This window comes from Fukomys damarensis, unplaced genomic scaffold (genome assembly GCF_012274545.1).
Source record: "Fukomys damarensis isolate Sample0158 unplaced genomic scaffold, DMR_v1.0_HiC HiC_scaffold_17, whole genome shotgun sequence".
Lineage (NCBI taxonomy): Eukaryota > Metazoa > Chordata > Mammalia > Rodentia > Bathyergidae > Fukomys > Fukomys damarensis.
Genome location: NW_022900929.1, coordinates 1,814,859 through 1,841,312, shown reverse-complemented (window position 1 = coordinate 1,841,312; position 26,454 = coordinate 1,814,859). Strand labels below are relative to the sequence as shown.

General features: G+C 43.6%; 1 protein-coding gene across 1 annotated transcript in view; it reads left to right on the top strand.

Moving 5' to 3' along the window:
• Lmtk2 (lemur tyrosine kinase 2) overlaps nt 1-24,450 on the top strand; it is a 91,035-nt gene extending 66,585 nt beyond the window's left edge. The window contains exons 8-14 of the mRNA XM_010642750.1: nt 2,927-3,011; nt 4,444-4,565; nt 9,487-9,636; nt 11,478-14,436; nt 20,074-20,206; nt 20,449-20,691; nt 21,884-24,450. Coding sequence (XP_010641052.1) covers nt 2,927-3,011; nt 4,444-4,565; nt 9,487-9,636; nt 11,478-14,436; nt 20,074-20,206; nt 20,449-20,691; nt 21,884-21,912 — 3,721 coding nt within the window. The 3' untranslated portion in view covers nt 21,913-24,450. The remainder of the gene's footprint in view (nt 1-2,926; nt 3,012-4,443; nt 4,566-9,486; nt 9,637-11,477; nt 14,437-20,073; nt 20,207-20,448; nt 20,692-21,883) is intronic.
• Nucleotides 24,451-26,454: the final 2,004 nt, after the last annotated feature.

Here is a 26,454-nt window from a genome sequence, read left to right as displayed (position 1 = left end):
GTCTAGCTCCCTCTTGCATCCCCTTGGGTCGCCAGCAGCTAAGCTACCCACTGCAAGTGCTGCCAAACAGTGTGACCAGCCCGTGCCCACTGAGCTTCAGTAGTTTGGTCACTAGACCTGTTTTTTCACTAGAAGAATATGCTGGCTGTGTGTTTGTGTTTCCTGGTCACGCAGCGAACAGCCCTTGACATCAGGTACCCGTGTGGTAGTATTGTGTGTTTTCCTGTTCTGTAGCTTTGCACATTACTGGCTTCAGTGAGTATTTATTACCGTCAGTTTTGAGCTGCATTATATCATTTCCTTAAGTTTTGGCAGCACTTTAACATTTCAACGTATCCCATGTACATTTTAATTTACTTTGTGACAACCATGCAAGCTAGCTGTTTCTCCGCACCCCATTTCCCTTTTGAGAAAATGAGGCTCTGTGATGCACACAACTTGCTTGGCATCACAGTACCGGCTTTAGCCAGCTTCAGGCCTCCTGATATCCAGTACTCTTTCTGCTGTGCTGAATGAAGGTGGGAGCAGGTTTGTGAGTCTTCCCTAGTTAGGCTCAGTTTTTTCCTCAATACCTCTGGGTTCCAGGTACTGAGAAGTGTTCCTCCTTGATCCAGGAATGTCAGGTGAATTGCATATGCATTCTGTGTCTGAAAAGGGAAGACAAAGGCCTCCTGTATATGGTTCTCTCCTTCCCTCCCTTCCTTTCCTTCCCTTTCTCTATTCCTTCCCTCTCTTTTCTCTCTCCCTCCCTCCTTCTGCAGTACTGAGCTGTATCCCCAGCCCTTTTTATTTATTTTGAGACAGGATCTTGCTGAGTTTTCCATGCTGTGCTCAAACTTTTGATCCTCCTGCCTCAGCCTCCAGTGTGCTGGAACTTTAGGCTTTGTCTTTTATTTAGCCTTCACATTACATTTACAGAAGATAGAAAGGGCAAGCAATTGTCCAGGCCCTAACTGGCCCTGAGCCCTTCCCCAGCCCCCAGCTGAAGGGAACAACATGTATGTCCCTGTTGGGATGCTGGCATCCAACATTTAGTTCCAGCTTTAGGAGGGAAATGTTGGAAAGGGTTAGTAGAATCTTAATAGAGACTCACTCCAGAGTTGATTGCTAGTAGTGCTCAGGAACCAGGCCTCTCTTGTCAGAACCAGTGGTGCTTCTGGTTGCAATTGGTCCCATGGATGAAGCAGCCTTTCTTTTGCATTTTTGTTTTCTGCCCTTGAATAGAATGATGTGCTACTCTTCCCTTCCTTCCTTTCCTTCGTTCCAAAACAAGAACAAAAAACAAAGTAGGACCCAGTTCCTTTCTTCACACTGGATGAGTCTATGTTGTTAGAAGGGAATCAAGTACATCCCAGGATTTTCCCCAGATACCTCCGCAGGCCTGAAGGCTGCTAGATGGAGCACCATGAAAATTGTCACTTATAGACAGAGAGTGTAGAAAGCAGTTAAACCTAACTAATTCGAAATTTAAGTCAGCAAGTTTGCAAGGGCCTACCACGTGTGTGGCACTGTGCCACGGCCATTGGTGCTGTCTTTGGTGGTCGTCCATGGCAAAAGCATGACAGCACCTATCGTGCTGGCATTGACCCCTGCAGAGTTACTTCAAACCTCTGTGCCTTGGTTTCCTTATTTATTAATGGGAAGAATAATAGTGCCCACCTCACAAGCTTGTTGTGAAAAGTCCATGCTTAGAGGAAATGTGCTGTGATTGGAGAAATGCCCTCATGTAAAGGAAATGCTTTGTAAATATTAGCCACTATTACATACTTGAATCACTGAATGGAGTCGATGAATAATTATTTCAGTGTTAGCTGTTGCTGTCATCTGCATTTTGATTTTCAGATGTGGGCTTTGGAAATGAGAATCTGTGAAAATGAGAAGTTTAATAGTTTCAGTTTGGGATCTTTTACAATCCTTTAAAAATATTTTAAATTTTTTAGACTGTGAAAGTTGAGTTTTTGATTAATTGATATTTTAAAATGATAAATTAGGTACCCTTTAATTTATTGGCTTTTTTGTTTATGTGTCAATGGATGATTAAAGGAATTACTATTCTTTATTAAGCCAAAACCCAGAAATTTTAAACCTGTTGACTATGTGGAAAATTCCTTCAGAAAAAGTACTTTTTACTTGTCAAAATAGGTTTTTGAGCCGGGCGTGGTGGTGCCCGCCTGTAATCCCAGCACTCGGGAGGCTGAGGCAGGAGGATCGCTGTGAGTTTGAGACCAGCCTGAGCTACATAGTGAGTTCCAGGTCAGGCTCAGTACATAGTGAGACCCTGTCTCAAAAAAACCAAAAAAAAAAAAAAAAAGAAAAAAAGGTTTTTGAGGGCCAGGAATTTAGCTCAGTGGTTCCGCCACCTACCTTGCAAACACAAGGAAGTAAATTATTTTATGTAAGTCTTAAAAATATGCTCTTTACCTCCCTTGAATTTGGAAGAGATGAATGATTTGGAAAGGGCCTGATTACAGTGCTTGCCTATGTATGAAAAATGAGGGGGAAATGAGACATTTTTAATAATGTAGGTTATTTTGAGTTGCTCAAAGTGGTAACTTTATTAATCTTATAACAAATAGACTATTGCTAGACTCAAGTAAGAAAAGTTGTTAAATGAGATTTCAGTTTAGCTATTTTTAGACCGCTTTCTCAGTCATTTTTTAAATACTAGGAAACAAGCCAAAAATCTGGTTATAGTGCAGACTGTGGTACAGAGTCAGTATTCAACCTTAACATTTATGTTATTTGCCAAAAATGTGATCATCCTCATTAAGTAATTGGGAATATAATACATAATCTTTTTTCTATGAAAATTTAATACATGAATTGGTAAGCAGAGAGCACAGTACACCACTCATACTTCTAGAGAAACCTTTGGTCAGGAGCCTTTGTTGACTCTCATTTTTGTGTTCTTGCTTTTTGTTTGCAGTGATTTGGCCCTGCGGAATTGTTTCCTTACCTCTGACTTAAATGTGAAAGTGGGAGATTACGGAATCGGATTCAGCAGGTACAAGGTAAGCCAAAGGTTTAAACACTTACCTCCTTAAAATTATTTAATTTCAGTCCTGAAGTTGTACTATAGCTTCATTCTTGGAGGCTAAGGATCTTGGTCATGATGCCTCTCTGCAGTGGGGGTTGTTTGCTCATCTTAATGGTAGATTAGCTTCTAGTGCATGGTTTGTCTAATAAATTAGTGGCTGTGTGCCCTGAGGTTTTGTGACAGGTTTCCAAATGCTTTGTTTAAAAGGATTTGTACTCAATGTAAATAACGCAGTATGGTAGTACATAATCAATTTCAAAATGAACATATAGACAATAAATATATTACCTGTATAATAAAATAATATGTTGTGTAGAATTTCTCCACTATGTAGTCAATAAAATCGTGGCTCAAATTTAGTAAGTTTGGGATTTAGGTTTTTAACTTTGTCATATATATACACCTAAAAAAAGAGCAAATAAGTAGGTGAGATTTCACATGTGTGCGTGTGCGTGCGTGTTCCACCTGATGAAGGGACACAGTGAGATTGTGCAGCTCTGTGCCTCACATAAGCACCTGACCTTCATTTTCTAAGCAGTACAATAAGGATAATATCTGTTCTATCTTACTGAATGCTTATGAGGACCAAAGGGATGGTCTCTTCCAAATGTGTTATGTAAGTGCAAGTTGGCTGTTCATCTGTGTGGCAGCTTTAGTGTCTTGAGCACTTGCTATCCACCAGTCACTGTGAAGTAGTTGCTGGGTTATTGTTTAGTCCCCATTCCAGAGGAGGTGGGTTTGTGTGATCCTTGTTTTGTAGATAAGGAGAAAGGTCTCTCACCTCCATGGCCTGCCCAGAGTCACATCACTGATAACTGAGAGAATGAAGAATGAGTGTCCCTCTCTGTGTATTCAGTATGAGGACTGAACCTATAGCCTTTGAACTAAGCCACATCACCGGGCCCTCTTCCTTTTTTGTTTCAATTTAAATTTGAGACAGGGTCTTAATAAATGACCAGGTTACCCAGGCTGAGTTCTAACTTGTGATCCTCCCTCCTCAGCCTCCAGAGTGGTGGGATTACAGGCATGCATCCACACATTCCTGCCTGAGCTCTTGCACATCAGTGGCACACCCCTCCTTGGTGCAAAGGGCCTGGCATGTGCTAAAAGGCATCTTGCTGAGTCCACGTGATTGCACAGATGCAGCATACCTTCCTCTTCCAGGCAGGGTGACTGAGCATTTGTGCCTCAGAGACCAGCTCACCGCGCTCAGAAGGCCTCAGAGCAGTGTCTCACTCCCTTCTTCCACCCAGGAAGTCCTCTCTTCAGACCCACTTTATTTTCCTAATGTATTTTGAGCCTGAGTATTTTGTATTTTCTTAAAAAGACTTGGAATTAAGTCACTGAGCTCACAAAAAATGTAATTCTGCTGAACACTCTAATCTATGTGCTTTCTAACAATGCAGGAAGATTATATCGAGTCAGATGATAAAAAAATTTTCCCTCTGCGATGGACTGCACCAGAATTAGTAACCAGCTTCCAGGACAGACTACTGACTGCAGAGCAAACTAAATACAGTAATATCTGGTACGTATCTTTTTACTACTTTATTAAGTCTGTGTAGGAAGGGCAAGTCCTTCTCTGGGTATGAAAGTAGCTGTAAGATGTGGGAAGAAGAACGCCTGTGTGGTGTGGAAAGGCAGCTTATTGACACTGCAGCACAGTCATGGTCACCATGATACGATGAACTCTGAGTATTGCCTCTTTTGCCCATTTTTCTCCCTAAAAACAGAAACCACATCTTATTTTACATTCTGTACCTACCACAGGGTCTGGCATACAATGAGCATTTAGTACATGTTTATTCAAGTTCATGAAAAAACAAAAGAGGTTCAGCCTGGCTTACATGATAGGGGTCACTGTAGTGGATACCAGAAACAATGTCCAGATCTTTGACTAACGACTTTGGTCACAGTTTCTTTTTTTTTTAATTAATTGAGTTTATTGGTACATTTAACGTATACAGTACAGTTATGTTCATTATTTGGGATCTTGTACACCTTCACATGACAAGTCTTGGTTCTCATTTTTTTCCCCTTGTCTGTGCCCTCCCTTCACCCCCATTTACAAACACTTTATTTCCATTTTTTCATTTTGTCATATTTTTTTCTTTTCCCTTATTACCTTTCCCCTACCCTTCCTATTTTCCCTACACCTTTAAGCCCTTTTCTTCCTATTTCACATGGTCAATTATATCGTTAGGATCTTATGTACTATTATAGTTTGAAAAACTAACAGCCAACATCATATTAAATGGCCAAAAACTGAAAACCTTCACGTTAAAATCAGGAACAAGACAAGGATGCCCACTGTCACCACTCCTCTTCGATATAGTTCTGGAAACATTAGCCCTAGCAATTAGACAAGAGAAAGAAATTAAAGCAATAAAGATAGGAAAGGAAAAAGTTAAATTGTCATTATTTGCTGATGATATGATACTCTACATTGAAGACCCAAAAACTCTACCAAAAGACTTCTAGACTTAATTGATACTTTTAGCAGAGTAGCTGGATACAAGGTCAACACCCAAAAATCAATAGCCTTCTTGTATGCAAATAACAGAGTCACTGAGAGAGAAATTAGGGAAACAATTCCTTTCACAATAGCATCCACAGTTTCTTAATTGATAGCTACTTATATTTTTGGTGCTATTTTCCTCCTGAGTCTTTTTCTTTTCTCCTTTGGCTTTCTTTTGATTTGATTTCCTTTAACTCTTTTTTTTTCCTTAGTTTGGAGGCAAACCCTAGAAGCTACAGTGTGATTATACTTCACTTACTATAATCTAACAGTTGATTTCTTAAACCTCTTTAAAAAAAAACTTTAATTCAGTTTACTTGTACACCATATGTGCAGATACCCATGTAATTAATGATATTTTAATTTTTTTCTTTTACTCACCCCAGACTTTAAAACATCAATGTGCATATAAATTTATCCATATAACAAACCACTTTTTTTTTTTAATTTTTTAAAATCATTCTCAGACCTTCCCTTTAGGATTATTCTTTTGCTTAAAATGAGGGTCCTTCATTGGTAAGAGACTTCCTTTTTTTGTAGGTCTGAACATAGCTTTATTTTTTCCTCATTCTTGAAATGTATTTTTTACTTGATGACAGTTATTTTCTCTCAGCATACTGAAGAGATCATTCTGCTGTGTTCTGGCTTCCATTGTTGCTTTTGAGAAGTCAGCTGTAAGTCTGCCTAAGTTCTTTGAAGGTAATACGACTTTCTCTCTGGCTGGTTTTTTTCTGCTTTCAACATGCTGTGTATGTGTGTGAATTAACAGTTTTTCGCTCAGGATTTATTTGGCTTTCCACATCTATAGGTTGATGGTATTTATTAGTTCTGGAAAATATTTAGCTTTTATTGTTTAAATATTGCCTCTGCCCTATTTTATCCTTTTTCAGAAGTGAAATTAGACACAGAGCATGTCTCTTAATTATGTATTCTATCTCTTTGACTGTCTGTGCCATATTCTGAATAATTTTTCAGACTATACTCCAGCCACTAATTCTTTCTCTAAAATTCTTTTTTGGAGGCCCAGGGATTTAGCTCAGTGGTGCCACACCTGTTTTGTAAGTGCAACGTTCTGAGTTTGATCCCCAGTACAGGGGAGAGGGGGAATAAAATTCTCTCTTGACTGTATCTGTTCTTCTGTTGAATCATTAAATCTATTAACTTTTAAGGTTCGGGGAAGTGAGTATTTTGAGGGTTTGTTTCATTTTGTTTTGTTTTTTGCACTTGATCTTAACTAAAAGGCCAAGAAGCCTTTTTTTAAAAAAAATTATTGGTTTATAAAATTTGTTGCAGTTTTTAATAATTAGATTATTAATTAATAATTGCAGTAACTAAAGCCATGGTCCTTCTGGTTCTTGGTGGTGCCTCGTTTCTCCTGTTCTTCTCTATGGTGAAGATTCTTAGAGATCTAGAATGAGGCACCTTCCTCCAGAGAGGACTTGTGCTTGCTTCTGCTAGGTACCTGGGTGTACTGCTCTAAATAAAGGGCAGCCCTAGGCCAGGGCTATACATAGTCAGTGTTAGAGTTTTGGACCACTTGTGAGGTGAGTTTCACGTGCAAATCCAGGTCACTTCTTCGCACACACTCCCTTTCAGCGTGTATTTATTCTCTCCCCCCTCCTTATCTCTCCCTCCTTCTCTTCCTCAGTGCTATGGTTGCTTTGCCTTTTTTTTTTTTTTTGGTACTGGGAATAGAACTTGGGTCCCTATTTTGCAAGGCAGGTGGTAGAACCACTGAGCTAAATCTCCGGCTCTGCTTTGTCTTTTAAGGAGGTGCATTGTTCTTTCTGTGAGACCCCCTATCTTGGCAAGCCCACGCTTTGGTTCATGACTGTTAACCCTGCCTTAAACTGTGGAAGTGTTTCAGCAGAGGTGATTTAGTGTTCTTAGTTCTCTAAGCTCTAGATGATGTCCTGATTATTCCTTTGGGCTTACCCAGTGTTCCTTTCATCCCCATCCTCTACTCCAACCTCCAGTAGAGGAGATTGAACCCAGGGCCTTGGCACTAAGCTATATCCCCAGCTTTTTTTTTTAAGAAGGTCTTGCTAAGTTGCCCAGGCTGGTCTCAATCTTGGGATCCTCCTGCCTCAGCTCCCAGAGTGCTGTAATTACAGGTGTGGATCACCACACCACACCATCTTCTTAAGTTCCATCCCAAGTTCTGACTGTGCTTTAGGGGTGATCAGCTTGAAAACATAGCCCATGTTCTCTGAAATTGAGCAGCTCTTGCTCCTAGTTGGAACAGTCCTTGGTGGGATTGTTGGGTCCTGCCAAATGCAGAGGCCTCTCTGCTCATCCCAGGGGAACAAAAGGGACCTCATGCAGAGATCCTGGGTAGAGAGGGGAAAGACCTGTGGGATACTTTTTTGGTTTTCAGTATTTCATTTGAATTTCTTATTTTCTTTAGTTAAATTATAAACTCTTTAAAGTCATTAATGGTGTCTAAAATTTCTTTGGTATAAAAAAATCATCAAGCCAGGCATGGTGACACATGCCTGTAATCCCAGCAATCAGGAGTCTGAGACAGGAAGATTGCTGTGAGTTTGAGGCCAGCCTGGGCTACACAATGAACTGAAGGCCAGCCTGAACTACATTGTGAGACCCTGTCTCAAAAAAAAAGTTATCCATTGCTAACAGTTTTGTGTTGAGGAAGAGAAGCACTTACAGGATTGGATTGAGAGACTTAGATTGCTTTATTTCTTTTGACAGAAATCACCCCTCAACTTGAATATACTAATTTTTTTTACTAATTTATACAAATAAGACAATTTAAAGTTCTATTTTATGATGTCTGATAAACTGTTAAGTCAGTAGTTTGTTACCCAAATACACGTTCTAGATACATACTGATCAGAGCTACGTAAACCACCGATATCCGACCAGTTTCCTAGGCCACACCTGGTCTGCCAGCTCGAAATCCTTGGGGGTGGGTCACACTAAGTACACCATCATGTGTGTTTTAAGCTTCACAGATGACAAATAACTGCTCTGTTTGGGAACATCTCAGTAGGAGGATCTCAGCAAGACAGTATATATTGTGGAAAGGAAATGCAGAGACCCAGAAGGAAAGGAAAAGATACTGAATTTAGCATATTCAGTATCTAAGTTGAGGGATCATTTCTGTCAAAGGAAATAAAATAGTCTAAGTCTCTCAAGCCAATCCTGCAAATAAGAAGTCTTCCTCAACACAGAATTGTTAGCGGTAAATGATTTTTTTTTTTTTGTGACAAGGTCTCACTATGTAGTTGAGGCTGGCCTTCAGTTCACTATGTAGCCAGCTGAGCTGTTTCCAGCGGGGACAGAGAACTGGGTGTGAAAGCAAGAAGGGGTCTCACCTCAGTGACACAAACCTGAAGCCTCTTCTGGAACCAGATAGCAGCCATAAACCTAGGGTATTAAGGGATAACCAGAACAGGAGGGAGATGTGAGGGTCTAACAGGGAAAAGAATTTCTGCTTGCGTAAGAATTTCCTTAAGGTACTTTCTGGTGTTTGCAACTATCGTGAATGGCATTTTTTTCTACCTCAAAATTCAGAGTAGTAATCATGTCTCCAATCTTTTTGTTGAGGACTTTAAAACATGCTAATATCTTTCAGCTGGTTTCTTGAGCCTTTAAAGTTGACAAGCATATCCTTATAATGATGCTTGTTACCTCTGTTGGAAATTTATGAGTTGGCCAAGACATCTGGAGTATTATTTATAGTAAAGTGAGGGCACATTCTTGTCCTCCTCATTTTCATGAAAATGCCTTTTTCCCCCTATTATCTGTGATGTCAGTTATTGGTTTGAGAGATATTTTATATTGTTAATGATCTTATTAATAGAAATACACATCTTGTTCTTGAAATTACTGACACTGTACAAATAAAATGTATATGTTAAAAATGTGACATCTAAAGGAGGAGAGAAGTAATCATTTTCTGTTTTCACAGGTCTCTGGGTGTGACACTTTGGGAGCTTTTCAATAATGCTGCTCAGCCCTATGCAAACCTGTCCGACCTCAATGTCCTCAATCAAGTCATCAGGGAGAGAGACACAAAGCTCCCGAAGCCCCAGCTGGAGCAACCCTATTCCGATAGATGGTCAGTAGCCTCACATTCTGCTTTGTCGCTTTCAAAAAGCAAGTCATATTTCCTTGGTGTCAGTTCATATATTTCCTGTTTGTTTATTAAGTCCTGGGGATTTAACCCAGGGCCTTTGCACTGAGCTACATACCCAGACTTTTTTTATTTTTTATTTTGATAGGTTCTTACTAAGTTGCCGGGGCTAGGCTTAAACCTGCAGTCCTACCTCAGCCTACCACAGTGCTGGGATTACAGGCATGCACCATCACGCCCAGCTTGTTTCCTACTTTTAAACAGAAGGCCATATGAAAAGCAACCATTTTACATTATATGTGACTGATTTAAGCATGAATATCTTTTTAAATTTTAGTATTATTTTGTTTTGTTTTGGTACCAGGGATTGAACTTGGGACCTTGTGCTTTTGAGGCAGGTGGCAGAACCACTGAACTAAATCCCCAGCCTTTTAATATTATTTTCAAACAATGTTTACTACAAGTAGGAATTTGTATATTGTATGCAGTAAATTAAAGAATTGAACTGATTACAAAAGCCAGTTTTAGGGAGTCTTCTGTTGTGGAATTGTTTTAAAACAAAGCTTGTTATATAATCAGTGACTAATGTGTGAGAACTTGGTTAGCATAAAAATGATAGTGTTCACATTGGCAATGGGGATTAATTTGCATAGTGTATATTGACACTTGCAAAACAAATTTACTTTTTATGCAAGTCTTCGGATTTTTTTTAGATTCTGCTCAGCTCCCAAGTTGCTAGAGTTGTCTAGCCCAGAAACAACTCCACATATATAATCTGTAAATACAGTGCTGTGTCATTGTCTATATCTTTGCTTCTGTTTGTGGATACAGTTTAAGATTTTGGCCATAGTCACCCAGCCCTGCAGAGACTGTCTTGGTTTCTATTCTCATTGCAGAGAGAAAGTACCCAACACCCAAAGTTAAGGGAGGAAGGGTTTATTGTAGCTCTATAGTTTGTAGTGGTTTCAGTCCATAGTTTGCTGGCTCCAAAGCAGGATGGCATGGCTGAGGGACATTGCAGAGGAGAAACAGTCCATGGCAAAGCAGGCAGGAGGCAGCAAAGCAGCAATCAGCAGCAGCAGCAAGCCTCCCTTTCCTCTTTATCCCATCTAGCCTACAAGCCTTTGGGCTGGGGCCACCCATACCCAGGATGGGCTTTCCTTTATCCACACCCAGATCTATGCTAAACCAGTTTAATAATCACACATTCTTAATGTAGAATCACACACTGTAATCCAGCATCACCCCCATAATCCAGCCACCTCCAAAGAGCCGCAGCTATGAGCACCTGTGAGGCTTTGTGGGAACATCTAGGTACAATACATAATAGAGACCCAGCTCTTCCTTCAGCTCCTACCTGATCACAGGAGCCACATGCCATAGAGACTGCTGTTATTAGGGGAGTACACATCAGCTGCAAGAGCATTTGGCCATGTAAATTCTCAGAAAATAAAATGAGTAAATCAAGAAGTGTGAGATAGTTCAAGTGAAGAGAGCATGATAGACCTGTTTCTGAATTCAGTGACTGAGGTATCGCTTAATCACCAGAAGAACAAATAACCTAGCAAATGAACTGCAGCTGGCTGCCTCTAAATGTCCTGAAAACACAAAAAAATGAATGAGCCAAATATTACATTTCTTCATTTTTTATTTCTTGCACCATGATCTCCCCATCCCCATGAACTGAACTCCTTAATGTTGTTCGGCCGTGATTGAGGTACAGAAGCATTTAAGGGTATTGAATTGTCTTTCAGGGTCCTTGTAAAGTCTTTCGTTTTAAAACAGTTTATTATCATTCTGCTAATTGCCTCTCCTGTGCCGCCCAGGTATGAAGTTTTACAGTTCTGTTGGCTGTCACCAGACAAGCGGCCAGCAGCCGAGGACGTGCACAGACTGCTGACTTACCTACGGATGCAGAGCCAGCGGGACCCAGAAGTTGACTTTGAGCAACAGTGGAATGCTCTCAAGCCAAACACCAACAGCAGAGACACTTCAAGCAATGCCGCATTCCCAATCCTTGACCACTTTACGAGAGATCGGCTTGGTCGAGAAATGGAGGAAGTCCTCACAGTGACTGAAACAAGTCAGGGGCTGAGCTTCGAGTACGTATGGGAGGCTGCCAAGCATGATCATTTTGATGAGCGCAGCCGGGGCCACCCAGACGAAGACTTGTCCTACTCCAGCATCTTCTTTCCTGTTGAAGTGTTTGAGAGCTCCCTTTCAGATCCCGGGCCTGGGAAACAAGATGACAGTGGCCAGGAGGTGCCCCTTAGAGCCCCTGGAGTGGTTCCTGTGTTTGATGCTCATAACCTTTCTGTTGGAAGCGACTATTACATCCAATTAGAAGAAAAAAGCAGAAGCAACTTGGAGCTTGATTACCCACCCACGCTGCTCACCACGGAAATGACTAACCCAGAAAAGGCAGGAGCCGAGGTGTCCCAGTTCACAGCCCTTAGGAACCCGAACTTTGAGGAATCTAGTACAGATGAGGATTTCTTCCAAAGCAGTGCAGACCCTAAAGATTCTAGCTTAGCTGAGGACTTACATGTTGCCAGTGGCCCAGAGAGCCCTTTCAACAATATATTTAATAATCTTGAGAAAGCTGAGGATTTTCCCAGCCACCAAAAAATATTCACCTTAATGGAACTAAATGGAGTTCCAGCTGACTTGAAGCCAACCACTTTAGGTTCAAGTTTGGAGGACCACAGAGAGTCAGAAATAACTTGCCACTCTGACAGAGAAAAGCCCCATAAGCTTTTTGACCATGAGCCTTTTTGCTTATCAGAAAAGCTTTTGCATCAAGATCACTTAGATCCATTGAATGTTCAAGAATTGTCGGAAAACTTTTTATTTCTTCAAGAGAAAAATTTAATAAAAGGCTCACTATCTAGCAAACAGCTTATAAATGATCTTCACACAGAATTTAAGAATGCTGGTTTTACTGAAGCCCTATTGGAAACAGCACATAGAAACTCTCTAGACAATAAGCTTGAGTTTGCAGAAGATACACCCAGCTCTCTTTTGCCACAGGAAAACACAAGCACCAGGAGTGAAGATGCAGGTGTTACACTCACGGGTGCCATTCAGAGCGCCTCAGTACCATCTTCCCCAGGAATACAGGTACCTCCTACCTCTCTCACAGCAGAAGAAATGCCTCCTGGTGGCTCCTCAGACTCACTTCTGAGACCAGGAGAAAGCAAGCCCACGGGTTTGGATGTCAGTGTCCCTGAGGACTGTGCCTCCCAGGACCCTCACCCAGACTCTGTGACTGCCCCCACGGAAAGCCCCTCCACCAATGCCAAAACCCACAGCATGGACAGCGGGCCCCCTGACAGGACTCGCCAAAGCGGGGAGGCCTTAAGACCAACCAAAAGGGACAGTGCCCTCTTGGATGGTATTCTTGCTGGTCAGGCTAATACAGGGGATAGTCTTCCAGAATCCAGACAGGACTTAAGAAATCGGCCCTTTACAGAAGACCAGCATGGTGGCAGTTTGCAGGAGAACTTAGAAGCTGTGGAGACGTTAAATCAACTCAATTCTAAAGATGCCATCAAAGACATGGGCTTGGCTTCTGCCCTTTCCTCAGATTCCACCAGCCAGGACAGCCTCCTGGAAGACAGCTTGTCCACAGCCATCCCGAACTCTGAGCAATCTGTGGAGACCCCAGACTCTCTGGATTCTGTGGATGTCCATGAGGCATTACTGGAATCCTTAGGCTCCCACAGCCCTCAGAAACTCTTGCCCCCTGATAAGCCAGCAGACAGTGGCTACGAAACAGAGAACTTGGAGTCTCCCGAGTGGACTCTGCACCCTGCCACTGAAGGCACCTCAGATTCAGGCTCAGCTGCTGCTGGAGACCCTGGGCATAGCAGCTTGCCTCCCAACCCAGTCATCGTTGTCTCAGATGCAGGTGATAGCCACAGAGTTGCAGAAGGTGCCTCACAGACCTTTGCCCCAGGCTCACAGAGCTCATACAGAGACTCTGCATATTTCTCGGACAATGACTCAGAGCCGGATAAAAAGTCCGAGGAGGTCCCAGGGGCTTCCACCTTGACCTTGGTAGCAAAGGACCAGCCGCTGCCTGAGCCAGTCATCCTAGAGCAAAGCCCTGGTGCCAAAGACAGCTGCCTGGAAGCCCAAAAAAGCCAGCTAGATCAAAGTTGCCCACTTGTTCTGCAAATTCCCAATAACCTACAGTTAGGAGAAACATTGGAGCCAGTGCAAGCTGATGTTTCTCAGCAGATTCATCCTGTGGAAGATGAGGCTAGCAGCCCCTTAAGTTTGCTGATTGCGGAACTGAGCAGTGGTGATGACCTCGAGGCACAGGAGGAGCACTCCTGCACCCTCACCTCCACAGGAACCAACACTAATGAACTCCTTGCATACACAAATTCTTCTGTAGATAAGTCCTTCTCTGGGCACTCCGAGGGGCCTAAGCTGAAGGAGCCAGACATCGAAGGGAAATACCTGGGCAAGCTCGGGGTGTCTGGGATGCTCGACCTCTCTGAGGATGGGATGGATGCCGATGAGGAGGATGAAAACAGCGATGACTCCGACGAGGACCTGAGGGCTTTCAACCTACACAGTCTCAGCTCTGAGTCGGAAGATGATACTGAGCACCCGGTGCCGGTGATCCTCAGCAACGACGAGGACAGCCGGCACTTGCGGAGCCTGCTGAAGCCGGTGGCAGCAGCTGTAGCTGTGGATCAGCTGCCAGAGGACTGGAAGAAGGAAAAGAAGGCAGTCACTTTTTTCGACGATGTCACAGTCTACCTGTTTGACCAGGTATCTGTTGCTTTGAGGTTATCTGATATGCCTGTGTCTGTGTTGGAGTTTCACACTGTGTAAGGAAGTTGAGTATGGTGTTTTTTAATTGCCATTTTGAGAGAAGATAGTGATTATACAAAGTAACTTGGGTTGGTTACATTTCCAAAATTAGGCAGAAATGTACAGTGGACACTTGACTTAACAACTTAATTCGTTCCCAAGGGCTGGTTGTAACCCACGTTGGTCAGTGAAGGCTCAGGCTCCTCTATACAGCCTTCAAAGTCTCTCTCCTATGCACAGGCAGATCTCAGTGTCCTTAGAGAGACATTGACCAAGGATTTCTCAGTTAACCCCACACAGGAAAGGATGTTGTAATATTCTTTCCAGAACTTATTAAGCTTAAATCAGACCATCTGGAAGTACAAGCTGCTGGCATTTAGGTCGTAAATCAAGACTTTGTAAGTTAAAACTAAAAATTCCAGTCATAACCCAAGTTGTTTGTATGTCAGGCCAGTCTCTTGAGGGCCCACTGTAATTTGTAGTTCTTACAGGGAATTCACATTAAATTAAGGGCAGGAAGGCCAAGGATTTAGCTCAGTGGCATTGTGCCTGCCTGGCAAGTGCAAGGTCCTGAGTTCAATTCCTGATACTAAAAATATATATATGGCAGGAAACTTGGCTGGTTTTTCTGAATCTCTTTTTCTCGCTGGGAGGGGACTGTACTAGGGATTGAACCTAGGGCCTTCACACTGAGCTACCTAGCCCTTGTTTTTAATCTTTTATTTTTTTGTTTGTTTGTTTGTTTTGAGACAGGGTCTCACTATGTAGTTGAGACTGCCCTGGAACCCATTATGTAACCCAGGCTGGTCTTGAACTCACAGCGATCCTCCTGCCTCAGCCTCTCGAGTGCTGGGATTACAGTCATGCGCCAGGACGCCCGGTTTAATCTTTTGTTTTGAAACAGGGTCTGAGTTGCCCTTGGATTTGTGAATCTCCTTGAACATGGGCTTGTCTCAGCTTCCAGAGTAGCTGAGATTATAGGCATGTGCCACTATGCCCAGCTGTTTTTGTCTTCCTGTTGCACATTGCTTTATACTCTTTTTGTTTCCATGTGCCTTGTTTCTAAGAAAAATCCTTAAACCTCCACATTTGAATATAACACGTGTTGGGGGCGGGGGGTTAGACTAGGAGAAGCAGCTTCCTGTGCTCAGCAGATCCAAATCTGTGGGGCCCAGAGGCTGCCTGGTCCTGTGTAAAAAGCCACCCCCACCCATGCTTCTCACCTCATCTGCCAAGCCGCTTTCCACCTGAGTTTTTCTTATAGTTGTTTGTTTGTTTGTTTTTCTTTTTAGCACTGCCTTTGGTTTTGATATCAGGATAATGCTGGCCTCATAAAATGAATTGGGAAGTGCTGCTTCTTATAGTTTCAGGAAGAAATGATTTAGATTTGCAGATCTCTCCAAATAATTGCTTTTGTTTTTGTGGGGTTTGTTTTTGTTTTGTTTTGTTTTTCAATTTCATTGGTTTCTGCTTTATTTTTATTATTTTCTCCCTTCTTATTTTGGATTTATTTTGCTTTTCTTTTTCTAGATTCTTAAGGTAAAAGCTTGGGATTTGAGACCTTTTTTCTTTTCTAATGCTAGCGTTTAATTCTATAAATTTCCCTCTGTACTATCTTGGCATTTCACACATCTTAATATATTGTATTTTCCTTTTCATCCAGCTCAAAGTATTTCCTAGTTTTGCTTAAGCTTGCTCTTTGATGGATTATTTCTAAGTCTGTTGTTTCATATGCAAGATTTGGGGATTTTCTTATATCTTTTTGTTATTGATTTCTAGTCTGATTCCATTATGGTTAGAGAATATATTTTGTGTGGTTTCAGTTTTTTCAGATGTGTTAAGGTTTATTTTAGAGCCAGTATAGTCTATCTTGATGGATGTCCTGTATGCACAAGAAAGTTTATATTTTCCTGCGGGGGGATAGATTATTGTTCTATAAATGTCCAATTACATCATTGGGAGCATTGCTCAGTTCTTCACTGTTGCTGCTGATGATTCTGTCTGTATCTGTTGCTGGGAGTGGAAAGTTGAAGTCTTCAGCTGCAATTGTAGAGTTGTCTGTTTCCCTTTTCATTTTTGCTATGTGTGTTTTGTAGCACCATGAGATCCAAGTACATTTAGGACAATGGTCTTGGTGAATGGATCTCTTTATCATTATGTAACATCCTTTATTTCTGTTTCTGATGTTCATGTGGCTGCTGTAGCTTGTGATTAGTATTTGTGTGGCGTATCTTTTTTTCATGTTTATACTTTTAATCTACCTCTGTTATATTTGACACGAGTTATATAGTTCGGTTTTTATTTAATTTAATTTTTAATTGTGCATATTTAGGGGGTACCATGTGATGTATTATTGCATGTATACATTGTATGTTTAAATCAAGATGAACATTTATCTCAAACATTTATCATTTCTTGATGGTGAACCATTCAAGACCATCTTTTCTAGCTTTTAGAAATATACAGTATCTGTGGTTGCCCTGCTATGCAATAGAGCTTTTACTCTTACCTACCTACCTATAACTTAGTGCTCATTGGTAAGCCTTTCCTTCTGTCCCTCCACCCACTGAGAGAGCTCAGGAAGGGTTGTTTATAAAATATTTTCTGGAAATGTTTAGACTGTTTACATTTCATGAAATTATTCATATGCTTGAATTTAGGTGCAACATTTTCTCTTCTGGTTCCTCCTGTCTCCTTCATTTGAGTAACTGAAAATTGTTAGTATTACATTTTAATTTATCCACTGTGAGTTTACTGTGTGTCTTCTCTGTGTTACAGTTCTGGTAGAGGTTGTTCTAGGGATTTCATTATACTCACTGTCTGCTTGGTATCAATATTTCACCACCTCAGATGGAAGGGGGAGACCTGGCTACCCCACAGGTCTCAGGTCCTCCCTTCCCCCACTTGATGGTATGACATACAGACCCATTGGAAACCCTTCAGATGGTGCAATGAGTTCTACTTTCAGTCATCAAACATTTTATGAAACTCAAGAGGAGAGAAATAGTTTTATATTTACCCAAATGTTACCACTTTTATTGTTCTTCTTCATCATTGTTCTAGGTTTACATCTGCTGACCTTCTAACTGAGAAGTTTGTTTAGCTTCTCCTCTTTTTTGAATTTATTTTTTTCCCTCCAACTCTACTGGCAACAAGTTCTGAGTTTTTCTCCCTCTCACACTTACTCCGCAAGAATATTTTCTCTAGATACAGAGTTCTGTGTTAACAGAACTTTCTTTCAGCAAAGAGATCACTTCTACCTGGGTTACAGTAGAGTACACTGGTATCTCAGTTCACAAATGCTTTTGTTGGCAAAGTCCGCACTGGGTAACAGACACAGCTGCAGCCATCTTCCCTGCATGAACACAGACATGGCTATCTTTTTCAGAATTGGGGAACAAATCAAGTTCGTGAGTTGAGGTACTACTACTCACCTACCTGGGCTCCGTCCCCATCAGAACTCTCTCCAAAAAAGCATTGCTTCTCCTGGCCTTCATAGCTTCTCAGAAGAGATTTGCAGTCGCTGAGATTGTTAACCCCCACCTTTTTCATTTTCTTTTTTTGGGGGGTGGTTTTGGAGACAGGGTCTCACTATGTAGTTGAGACTGACCTGGAACTCACAATGTAGCCCAGGCTGGTCTCGAACTCACAGCAATCCTCCTGCCTCAGCCTCCTGAGTGCGGGGATTACAGGCATGCGCCACCACACCCAGCTTTACCCCCTTTAATAGTGTCTGTTCTCTACAGCTGCTGTCAAGATGTTTCCTTCATCTTCAGTGCTCGGTAGTTTTAACTACAAGGCACCTGGGCCTGGGTTTCTTCACTCTTACTCCCTTTCAAGTTTGTTGAGCTTCCTGAGTCTATAGTTTTGTATCTTGCACCAGCTTGAGAAGTTTTTAGCCGTTACTTGTTCCATCTACTTTTTCTGCACATCACTCTCCTCTCTGCCTGGGCCCCAGCATTAGACTTTTGGGGTCTTTCTGCAGGTCCCAAGACTCTGTTCTTTTTATTCCTACAGTTTTTTTTTCCTTCCTGTTGGCTGGATTCGGTTATTTCTATTTCTTTTCTTTGTCCGCCTAACTGGAGCTGGAACCCAGGGCTTTGTGCATGCTAGGCAAGTGCTCTACCACTGAGCCACATCCCCAACCCTGTTTTTAAGAAATCTTATTTTGAGATGTGGTCTTGCTAAATGCCCAGGCTGGCCCGGAACTTGTGATACTCCCACCTCAGCTTCCCAAATAGTTGGAATTACAAGTGTGTACCACTTTCTGGCTTATCTGTCTTTTTGCTGAGACTTGCTGTGTATTTCCATTCATTTTGAGAGCGCTTGCTCTTACTTGATGGAGTTCTTGTTTGCTTTTCTTTTTGTGAGGGTGTGTGTGTGTGTGTGCATGCATGCACACACGTGTCCTTGGGGGGAAGGTTTGTTGTTTTTGTTATTGTTGTTTTAACTGTGGTATTTTTTGGTGCTGGGGATTGAATACACGGTGTCTGTCACGCATGGGAAGTAAGCATCCCGCCCCTGAGTTACACTTCCAGCCTCAGCACTTTTTAATGTCTTTTTCAGGACCTGTGCCCTGTTGACACTGGCTGGCATGTGTTAATTGCTGTTGCCCCTGTGAATTGGATTTTGCCCAGTTCTTTGGCTGCTGGGTGATTTTCGATTTTGTGCCATGTGGTGTCATGAGGATTATTCTGTCTTGTTGAGCTCTGTGGAGAATGTTGATACTTCTGTCTTCACAGCCCTTCCCCCATCTGGGTTCAGGCCACGGCCCCACTCGCCCCCACTCGCCCCCTGTGGGTGTGGTTTCAGTACTTGTTCCCCTTTCGAAGCTTTTGCTGTAGTGGATGCCACCTGGGGCCAGGCCAGAACATGGTGTCATGTGTCAGCCTCCCACCCACCCCCAGTTCAGCCCTCAAAGCTTTACATATTGTTTGGAGTGTGCTCAGGTAGGCCCAGGAGACCCCCAGCCACTTTCTGGGGTCACTTTTCTGAGCTCTGTGATCCTCCCCGGCTGGGGCCTTACACCGCTGTGTGGCCCAGCAGGGAAGGACAGAGGAAGACAGCAGAAATCGGCAGCAGTCCTCTCACTCTTCCAGATCACCATCCACCAGCGCAGAGCAGCCTTCGGCCCTCGCAGAGTCACAGGCTCCCGTCACTCCAGGGTTGTGTAGGCTCGGTGGTAGCAGAACAGGAAGAGGTAGAGGGAAAAACTTAGCATTCCTTCTCTGGACATCAGAAGCCTCCTTCCTTTTCTGGAACCAGAACCAAAGGCAACAGCTCTGTCCACACCAGGACCCCTTGGACTTTCAGGCCGAGCTGATCCACGCAAAGGACAAGAGAGGGTAACGAGAAGAAGTGCTGGTTTGGTGGCACTTTGACCTCAGATTCATCCCCATCTGCCTCTGAGCTGCTTCAGTGTTCCGCCCACTTGTTGGGCTGAGTTCATAGGGAGAGGCAGGCCACCCGTTGGTCCCTCCCTACCAGAGATGAAACCGACCTCGCTTTAAACCACAAAGCACCTGCCAGCTGGGCTGTGGCACACTGGGTGGCTCCCAGGTGCAGGCTAATGGGCACTTCTGCTTGGCTTTTCAGGAGACCCCAACCAAAGAGCTGGGGCACTGTGGAGGAGAAGCACACCGCTCCGAGCCCAGCAGCCCAGCACCAGCGTCAGGCTCACTCTACCTGAGCAAGTGCATAAACTCTGAGAGCTCCACAGATGAAGAAGGTATTTCACTTCACTCACTAGTGTTCAGCACAAACAGAAAACAGAGCACTGGGTCATGTAGACACTTTGGCAAGAGCATGAGGCTTATTACTTTGAATAACCACCTCGAGACATCTGGGGCACAGGGGCCATCTGGCAGCAGGGCCAGGGTTGGCTCACATACCCAAGACACCTGTGCTTCTGGGCTCCTGCTCTTCATTGCACAGTGATAACGGGAGGATTATTATTATTTTTTTTTCCAGGTGGAGGCTTTGAATGGGATGATGACTTCTCCCCAGATCCTTTCATGTCGAAGACAACTAGCAACCTTCTGGGTTCCAAGCCTTCCCCTCAGCCATCCAAGTACTTCTCCCCGCCCCCGCCAGCCAGGAGCACAGAGCAGAGCTGGCCACATGTGTCACCCTGCTCCAGGTTCTCCATCTCTCCTGCCAACATCGCCAGCTTCTCTCTTACACACCTCACTGACTCGGACATCGAGCAAGGAGGTAAGAAGCACCCTGCGTGGGCCGACATGGGCAGGAGGCCTCAGGAATCAGGTTCTGGCTTGGTGGTGTACCCCCGTGGACTTGAGGGCCTGTTAATCTGGTGATTCTGGGTTTTTTTTCTGAGTACATTTTAAATTTCTTTTTACAGCCAGGTGTGATGGTGCACACCTTTAACCCTAGCACTCTGGGAGGATTGCAAGTTTGAGCTCAGCCTGGCCAACTCGGCAACGAAGCAACTTAGCAAGACCCTGTCATAGCACAGCATAGCATAGAGTTGCATAGGAAAAATGACCAGGGATGTAGCTCAGTTTGAAGGCCCTGGGTTTAATCCCTAGTACTGTAAGTGAATGAATAAATTCTTTTCCATAAAACTCCTACAATCCTGAATCTTGATAATAGATTGGGACCACACCCCCTGCTTTTAGTAACACTTGGAAACTGATTCCTGCTTACCCCTGCTGGGCCTGGGTGCCCTGGCTGTGGAACACCAATCTCTTCCTTTTGTTTCTCTGGCTGCTGCCCTGCTCTGCAGTCTTCCCTTTTTCCCCAAAGCCGGCACGGGCTCCTCTGAACACTCAGCAGAGGCTTTGGAGTTGAGCCTGGGTGCTCTGGCTTTTTCCCTAGGAATGTTGATTTAGCCATTAAGTCCCGGTCTCTGCGTGATACCAGAGGGCCAGGCGGGAATGCTCGGGCACGGGCACGTTTGAAGCGGCAGGATCTGAACATATGGGTCATTTTCCCCGTACCTAGATGGGAAGATAAATGTTAATAAATAGGTGCATTTTTCTATTTGACGTTTACAGATCAAATAATAAATGTGAACCATAAAGAGCTTTTATTTGTGTTTGCACGGCTTCACTAGTGCCGAGGAGATAATGCTTGCACCTGAGGACCTGCCCTGCATGTGTGTGCGCCTGCCTGCCTGTGTGCCTGCACGCCTGCCTGCCTGCATCTTGGGCTGCTTTCCTTCCTTGCCCCAAGTGTGGGCGCTGAGCCGCCGCCAAGCAGCTGGGTGCCCAGAGTCATCAGACACTATTCTAAAGAGAAACGAGGCAACTTGGCAGATGTGAGGCAGCCAGACCCAAGTTGCAGGTCCTTTTCCTGCCCCACTGGTCAGGTTCTCTCCTGATTTATCATCTGGGACGATCATTTCTGAAACCTACTTTGTTGCATTGCTTTCTCTCCCAAATAGGCAGCAGTGAAGATGGAGAAAAGGACTAGGTGGCCACAAACAGTCTCCAGGCCCAAGTGGTGTTCCCACCCATCAGCCCAAGCAGCAACAGCAGCTGAGCGAGACTGGAGGACTCTGCAGGACTCTGAAGGAGGTGAGGGTGTGTGGTCTCCCACAGCTGCACCGCCCATTGTCCACAGCTGCACACCCTCTGTCCTCACACTTGAAGTAAAGTGCTCACACGCTGGTCGCTCTGCATCCATATGGGGAACTGTGTGTGCCCGTGTGTGTCTGTTTTCTGTGCTGCTGTCCTTTGTGTCCACACCTGTGCTTCCAGGTCTGGGCACAGGTGCCACGGAGGATGCACCAGGGTAATGGTCATGAGTGAGCCATATTTATTGTTTTAAAAGAAATCACTAACTGCTCTCTGTAATTGCACTGTGGTTAAGTGTTCTAAGAGTCCCCAGTATTGTACAGAATCGTAAATTATTCAATGAAAATACAGAAGGTCAAGCTGGTGCTAACCACTAGTTTGATTGTTTGTTTGTTTGTTTGTTTTTTCCAGTTTGATAGTTTGCCCTGCATGGTACTTGTAAAGCTTAAATATTTTGAGTGATAATGCTGTCTTAAGAATTGTTGGAGCTGTATATGTGGTACCCTTTCATACATGATACAGATTCTGAATGTTAGTGTTTTATGTTCTTATAGGAAATATTTTTGATGAGTCCAAAAATACTGCTCTGTTACTTAAAATGATTAAATCAAACACACTTTGTCTCTTCCCTAGAAGGTGGTTTTCCTGTGGCAGATGCAACTTTTCTGGGCTGACAAAGGGTCTTGCAGCCTCCCCATGAGGTTCCCCCACTGCCTTGATGTTTTAAACCCTTTTGGTAAAGGTGACAGGTGCACCCCACACTCAGCTCTGGCTGCAGTCTAGGACCACAGTGTGGTGTGGCAGGATCATGCGAGGCCAGGCCATGTGAGTCCTGCTGAGTCCTTCCTTTGAAAAGGGGAGGACCTCCGAGGTATGCATTTCCCTATGAGGAGCTCTGGCTACCAAGGGTGATTTGTCTACTGCAGGTAGTGTTGATTTGAGCTCTTAAAACATTTCCAGAGCTGGACTTTCAGCTCAGAGCCACTCCAAGTCTGGCCAGAGGTGGCGAGTCTCTGCAACCCAAGACAGTGCATTCTGCAGCCGTGCAGAAGGGACAAAGGACCACAACAGAACCCCAGCATCTGGCACATCCTCCTGATTGGTTTCACAGTCTCAACAGCCCCAGAGCCCGGCTGCCTAGCCCTTCCCTGTGCTATAGGAACCAAGTCCTCCTCTTGACTTGAAAGGAACTGAGTGTCTTCAGTGCGACTTCGTCAGAATCCATTTTCCCTCACCCAAAGATGACCTCATTGTCCCAGCCTGGAGTTCTGCTTGGACATCAGGAAGTCTTCCAGGGCTGTGCTGTGTGGCAGCACGTTCCTTCTGGACAGTACCCCATACCAGCCCTTCACCCCAGCTGTTTCCCGGTACTGATCCACTTCCCAGACTCCAGTGTGACATTAGGATGACTCCAAGCCCTTGTCAGCAGGAGGGCTTGGGTCCCCAGTACAGACTGCAAAGGTAGACATTGGCTAGAGTTTACATAGTAAATTGTGAATTGTGACCTTTCTTACCGGTTCTAAGTCACTCCATGAATTATTTTATACTAAGCAATAATTTTCCAAAGCAAGAAAATTCTGAGTGGAGTTGCTCTCATCCCCCACTTGATGTGAACAGAGTGCATGCCAGGACTCTTCAGGGAGCTCTGGCTCTTGTGACACCTGTATTAAAAACAGGGCATTTGAAGGGGATTTTGCCAAAACTGTCATAACTCTGAATTTCTTACCATGGAGACTTCCTGAGTTTTCTGAATTTTTTACCTCTACCTACTAGGCTTAGTTGATTGAGAGAGAAATGAGATTGAGAGAGAAATTTAAATGATTATTTAAATTATAGGTCAAAGGAGTTCAGATTTAATGACTAAAATCAAGCAGATTCATAGAATATATGGCCTTCTTATACAGTAAGCCCAGGATGTTTATTGATATTTCAGGGCTATACATTTTCACTACATTAAGATTTTAACAATGTAAGTCCCATTTTTAATTTTTATATCACTCATAATTTATTGCCAAAAAAGCATTTTGTACATGGGCGGGGTGGGTCATACTGTGGTATTGCATGGAACGGGAGACTATTTCTCATCAACATGTGAGTCAACATGTTCTTTTGGAATCTCAAGCAATATAAAAATTTAAATGGATTAAAACTTCAGCCCATTTTTGAAATGTCAGCACGTGCTTTGTTGTGTAATTGTTTTTTGTTTTTTTTACAGATAAATCTTATCAGTGGTAGGTTTTCAAACATATTTGTTCTAATAAGTTATGCAGTGAAGTAAATCAGTGGCATTCTCTAGATGATGTGGGAAGGTTGCTCATACCTAGTTGGCAGAGTGTGTGAATTTTAGATCCTACAGTACCAGTAATCTACCCTTCACTTCCCTCCTAGCTGATCCTGATTTGTGTTATTAGCCGAACCTGTCATAAGACAGAAAGAGAAATGTGGAGAAAGTGCTCCCAGCTCCTCCAAGACTCCACACCTGGGTCAGAAGCTGTTCGTTTTCAGTGTGAAAGAAGCAAACTTATCTATGCTGAATTGACAGCAGAGTATCCATTCTATTTTTAAATGTTCAGGCCCCACTGTTTCTATAGAGATGGCTTTACCTAAGAAAAGTCCTTGTATGTCTTGCTGCCATAAAAGGCCTCTTAAGCCTCCTTCCTTTTATTCATATTTCCAAGAGGGTATTTGTAGAGTTAATGAGCTATTACATGTCTGTCTCCAGGACCAGGCAGAAGGGAGGCAGCTCCATATTTTCCTGAAAATTCAGATGTCGTCTTAGAAGTTTTGAGCTTTGGAGCACTGGCCTTGGGAGAAGTAGTTTTAACATAAGAATGGGTGTACACACTGGCTTCAGACTTAAATCTCATGACAATATTCCTGAGTACTAACGGTTGGCTTTAGTCCTGGCTGTTGAGAAGAAAGACTCTTAACATAGAAGTCAGTTCTTAGAGAGAGATGTGTTGGCAGTATTGCACACCAGAGACCTGTTCGGCCTGCTGAAAAGGCCTGAATGGGGGCTGCGTGTTATAGCGGGGTCCTGAGGAGGGGACCTTGCATCATGTGCCCACTGTTCCTTCTCGTCTGCAGACAGACCTGGGGGTAGTTACCTACCATGTCTCACCTTCCAGGTTGTACTACCCACAGTCGGAAAGAAGTTCACAGCAATGTAACAGTTAATGAACTTTCAGTTTAAATTGTGTACATTTTTAAATTGTAAGATTTTTACTGTATATTGATGCATAGTGTGATTCAATAAATTGCTTGTAATTTAAAAACTATTTAATATTCAAAATAAATATAGTTATATATTTATAAACTGTTGCTGTGTTGAGTCTGTGTTCTTTCCATCATGCTGGATGCGGGGTGGCATGGTGTTGCCCTACCCTGCCCTGCCTACCCATGTTTCCTTGGTCTCTAAATCTCCCAGGATCCTGAGAACTTGAGTGTTTCATCACTGGAAGACTGAAGGGTTTTTTTTAGGTCAGGAGTGGTGGGCAGAACACTGGGATTGAACCCAGCCCTTTTTAAATTTTAGTTTGAGACAGGATCCTGCTGTATTTCCCAGGCTGGCCTTGAATTTGGAATCGCCTCCATCTAGGGTGCTGGGATTTTAGGTGTGTGCTGTAAAATAAGTTTTACATAGCATTTGTGCTGCCTTGAAGTGTATCTGCAATCCATAGCTTTTGCACCTGCTGAAGAATTTAGAAGCATTTAATTTCTAAGGTCTTCACTAGCCCAGTTTGGATAGCTCCCAGCTGTATACTGAGTTCAAGGCCAGCCTAAACCATATAAGGAGACCCTGTCACAAAATCACCCCCGCCAAAAAATTCCCTAGTGACATACAGAGACCTAAGGCAGGGGGCAGAGAATAGGTGGGCAGCAGAGTGTTTGTGGTTTTCAGTTTTTCTGGGGAGGTTTGGTGGGGCTGGGGTTTTTTGGTTTTGTTTTTCTGTTCTTGAGGTACCGAGTATTGAACTCAGGACCTTGCGCTTACAAGGCAGGCGTGGTGCCACTGAGCTAAATTCCCGGCCCGGGATTGTGGGTTTTCAACCCAAGTTGTCTGCCTCCTGCCACTAGAGACCAAACCCCAGGGACAACCAAGCTTTCCTGCTGACCAGGGGACGTACAGTCCGCAGGAGCTCCGCCTAGCGTCTGGGGGATGGGAAAAAAGACCCGCGTCCCAAACCCCTTGGGCTGCAGGGTCCTCAGCAACATCCGGATGCTCTTGGGGGAGAGGGGGAATGGATCGGCTCTACTGCGCTGCGAGGATGTGGCGCTCCCTATTCGCGGCTTGTATGATTACACAAGCGCTGCTCCACGGCTCAGCCTTAGCCAGGTGCGGCAGTCAGGTGTAACCCCACAACTTGGCCCCAGAAACCCTGAGGTCCCCAGCTGCAGAACGGGTCCCCCCCCCTCCCACTCGGCACCCCGCACTTCT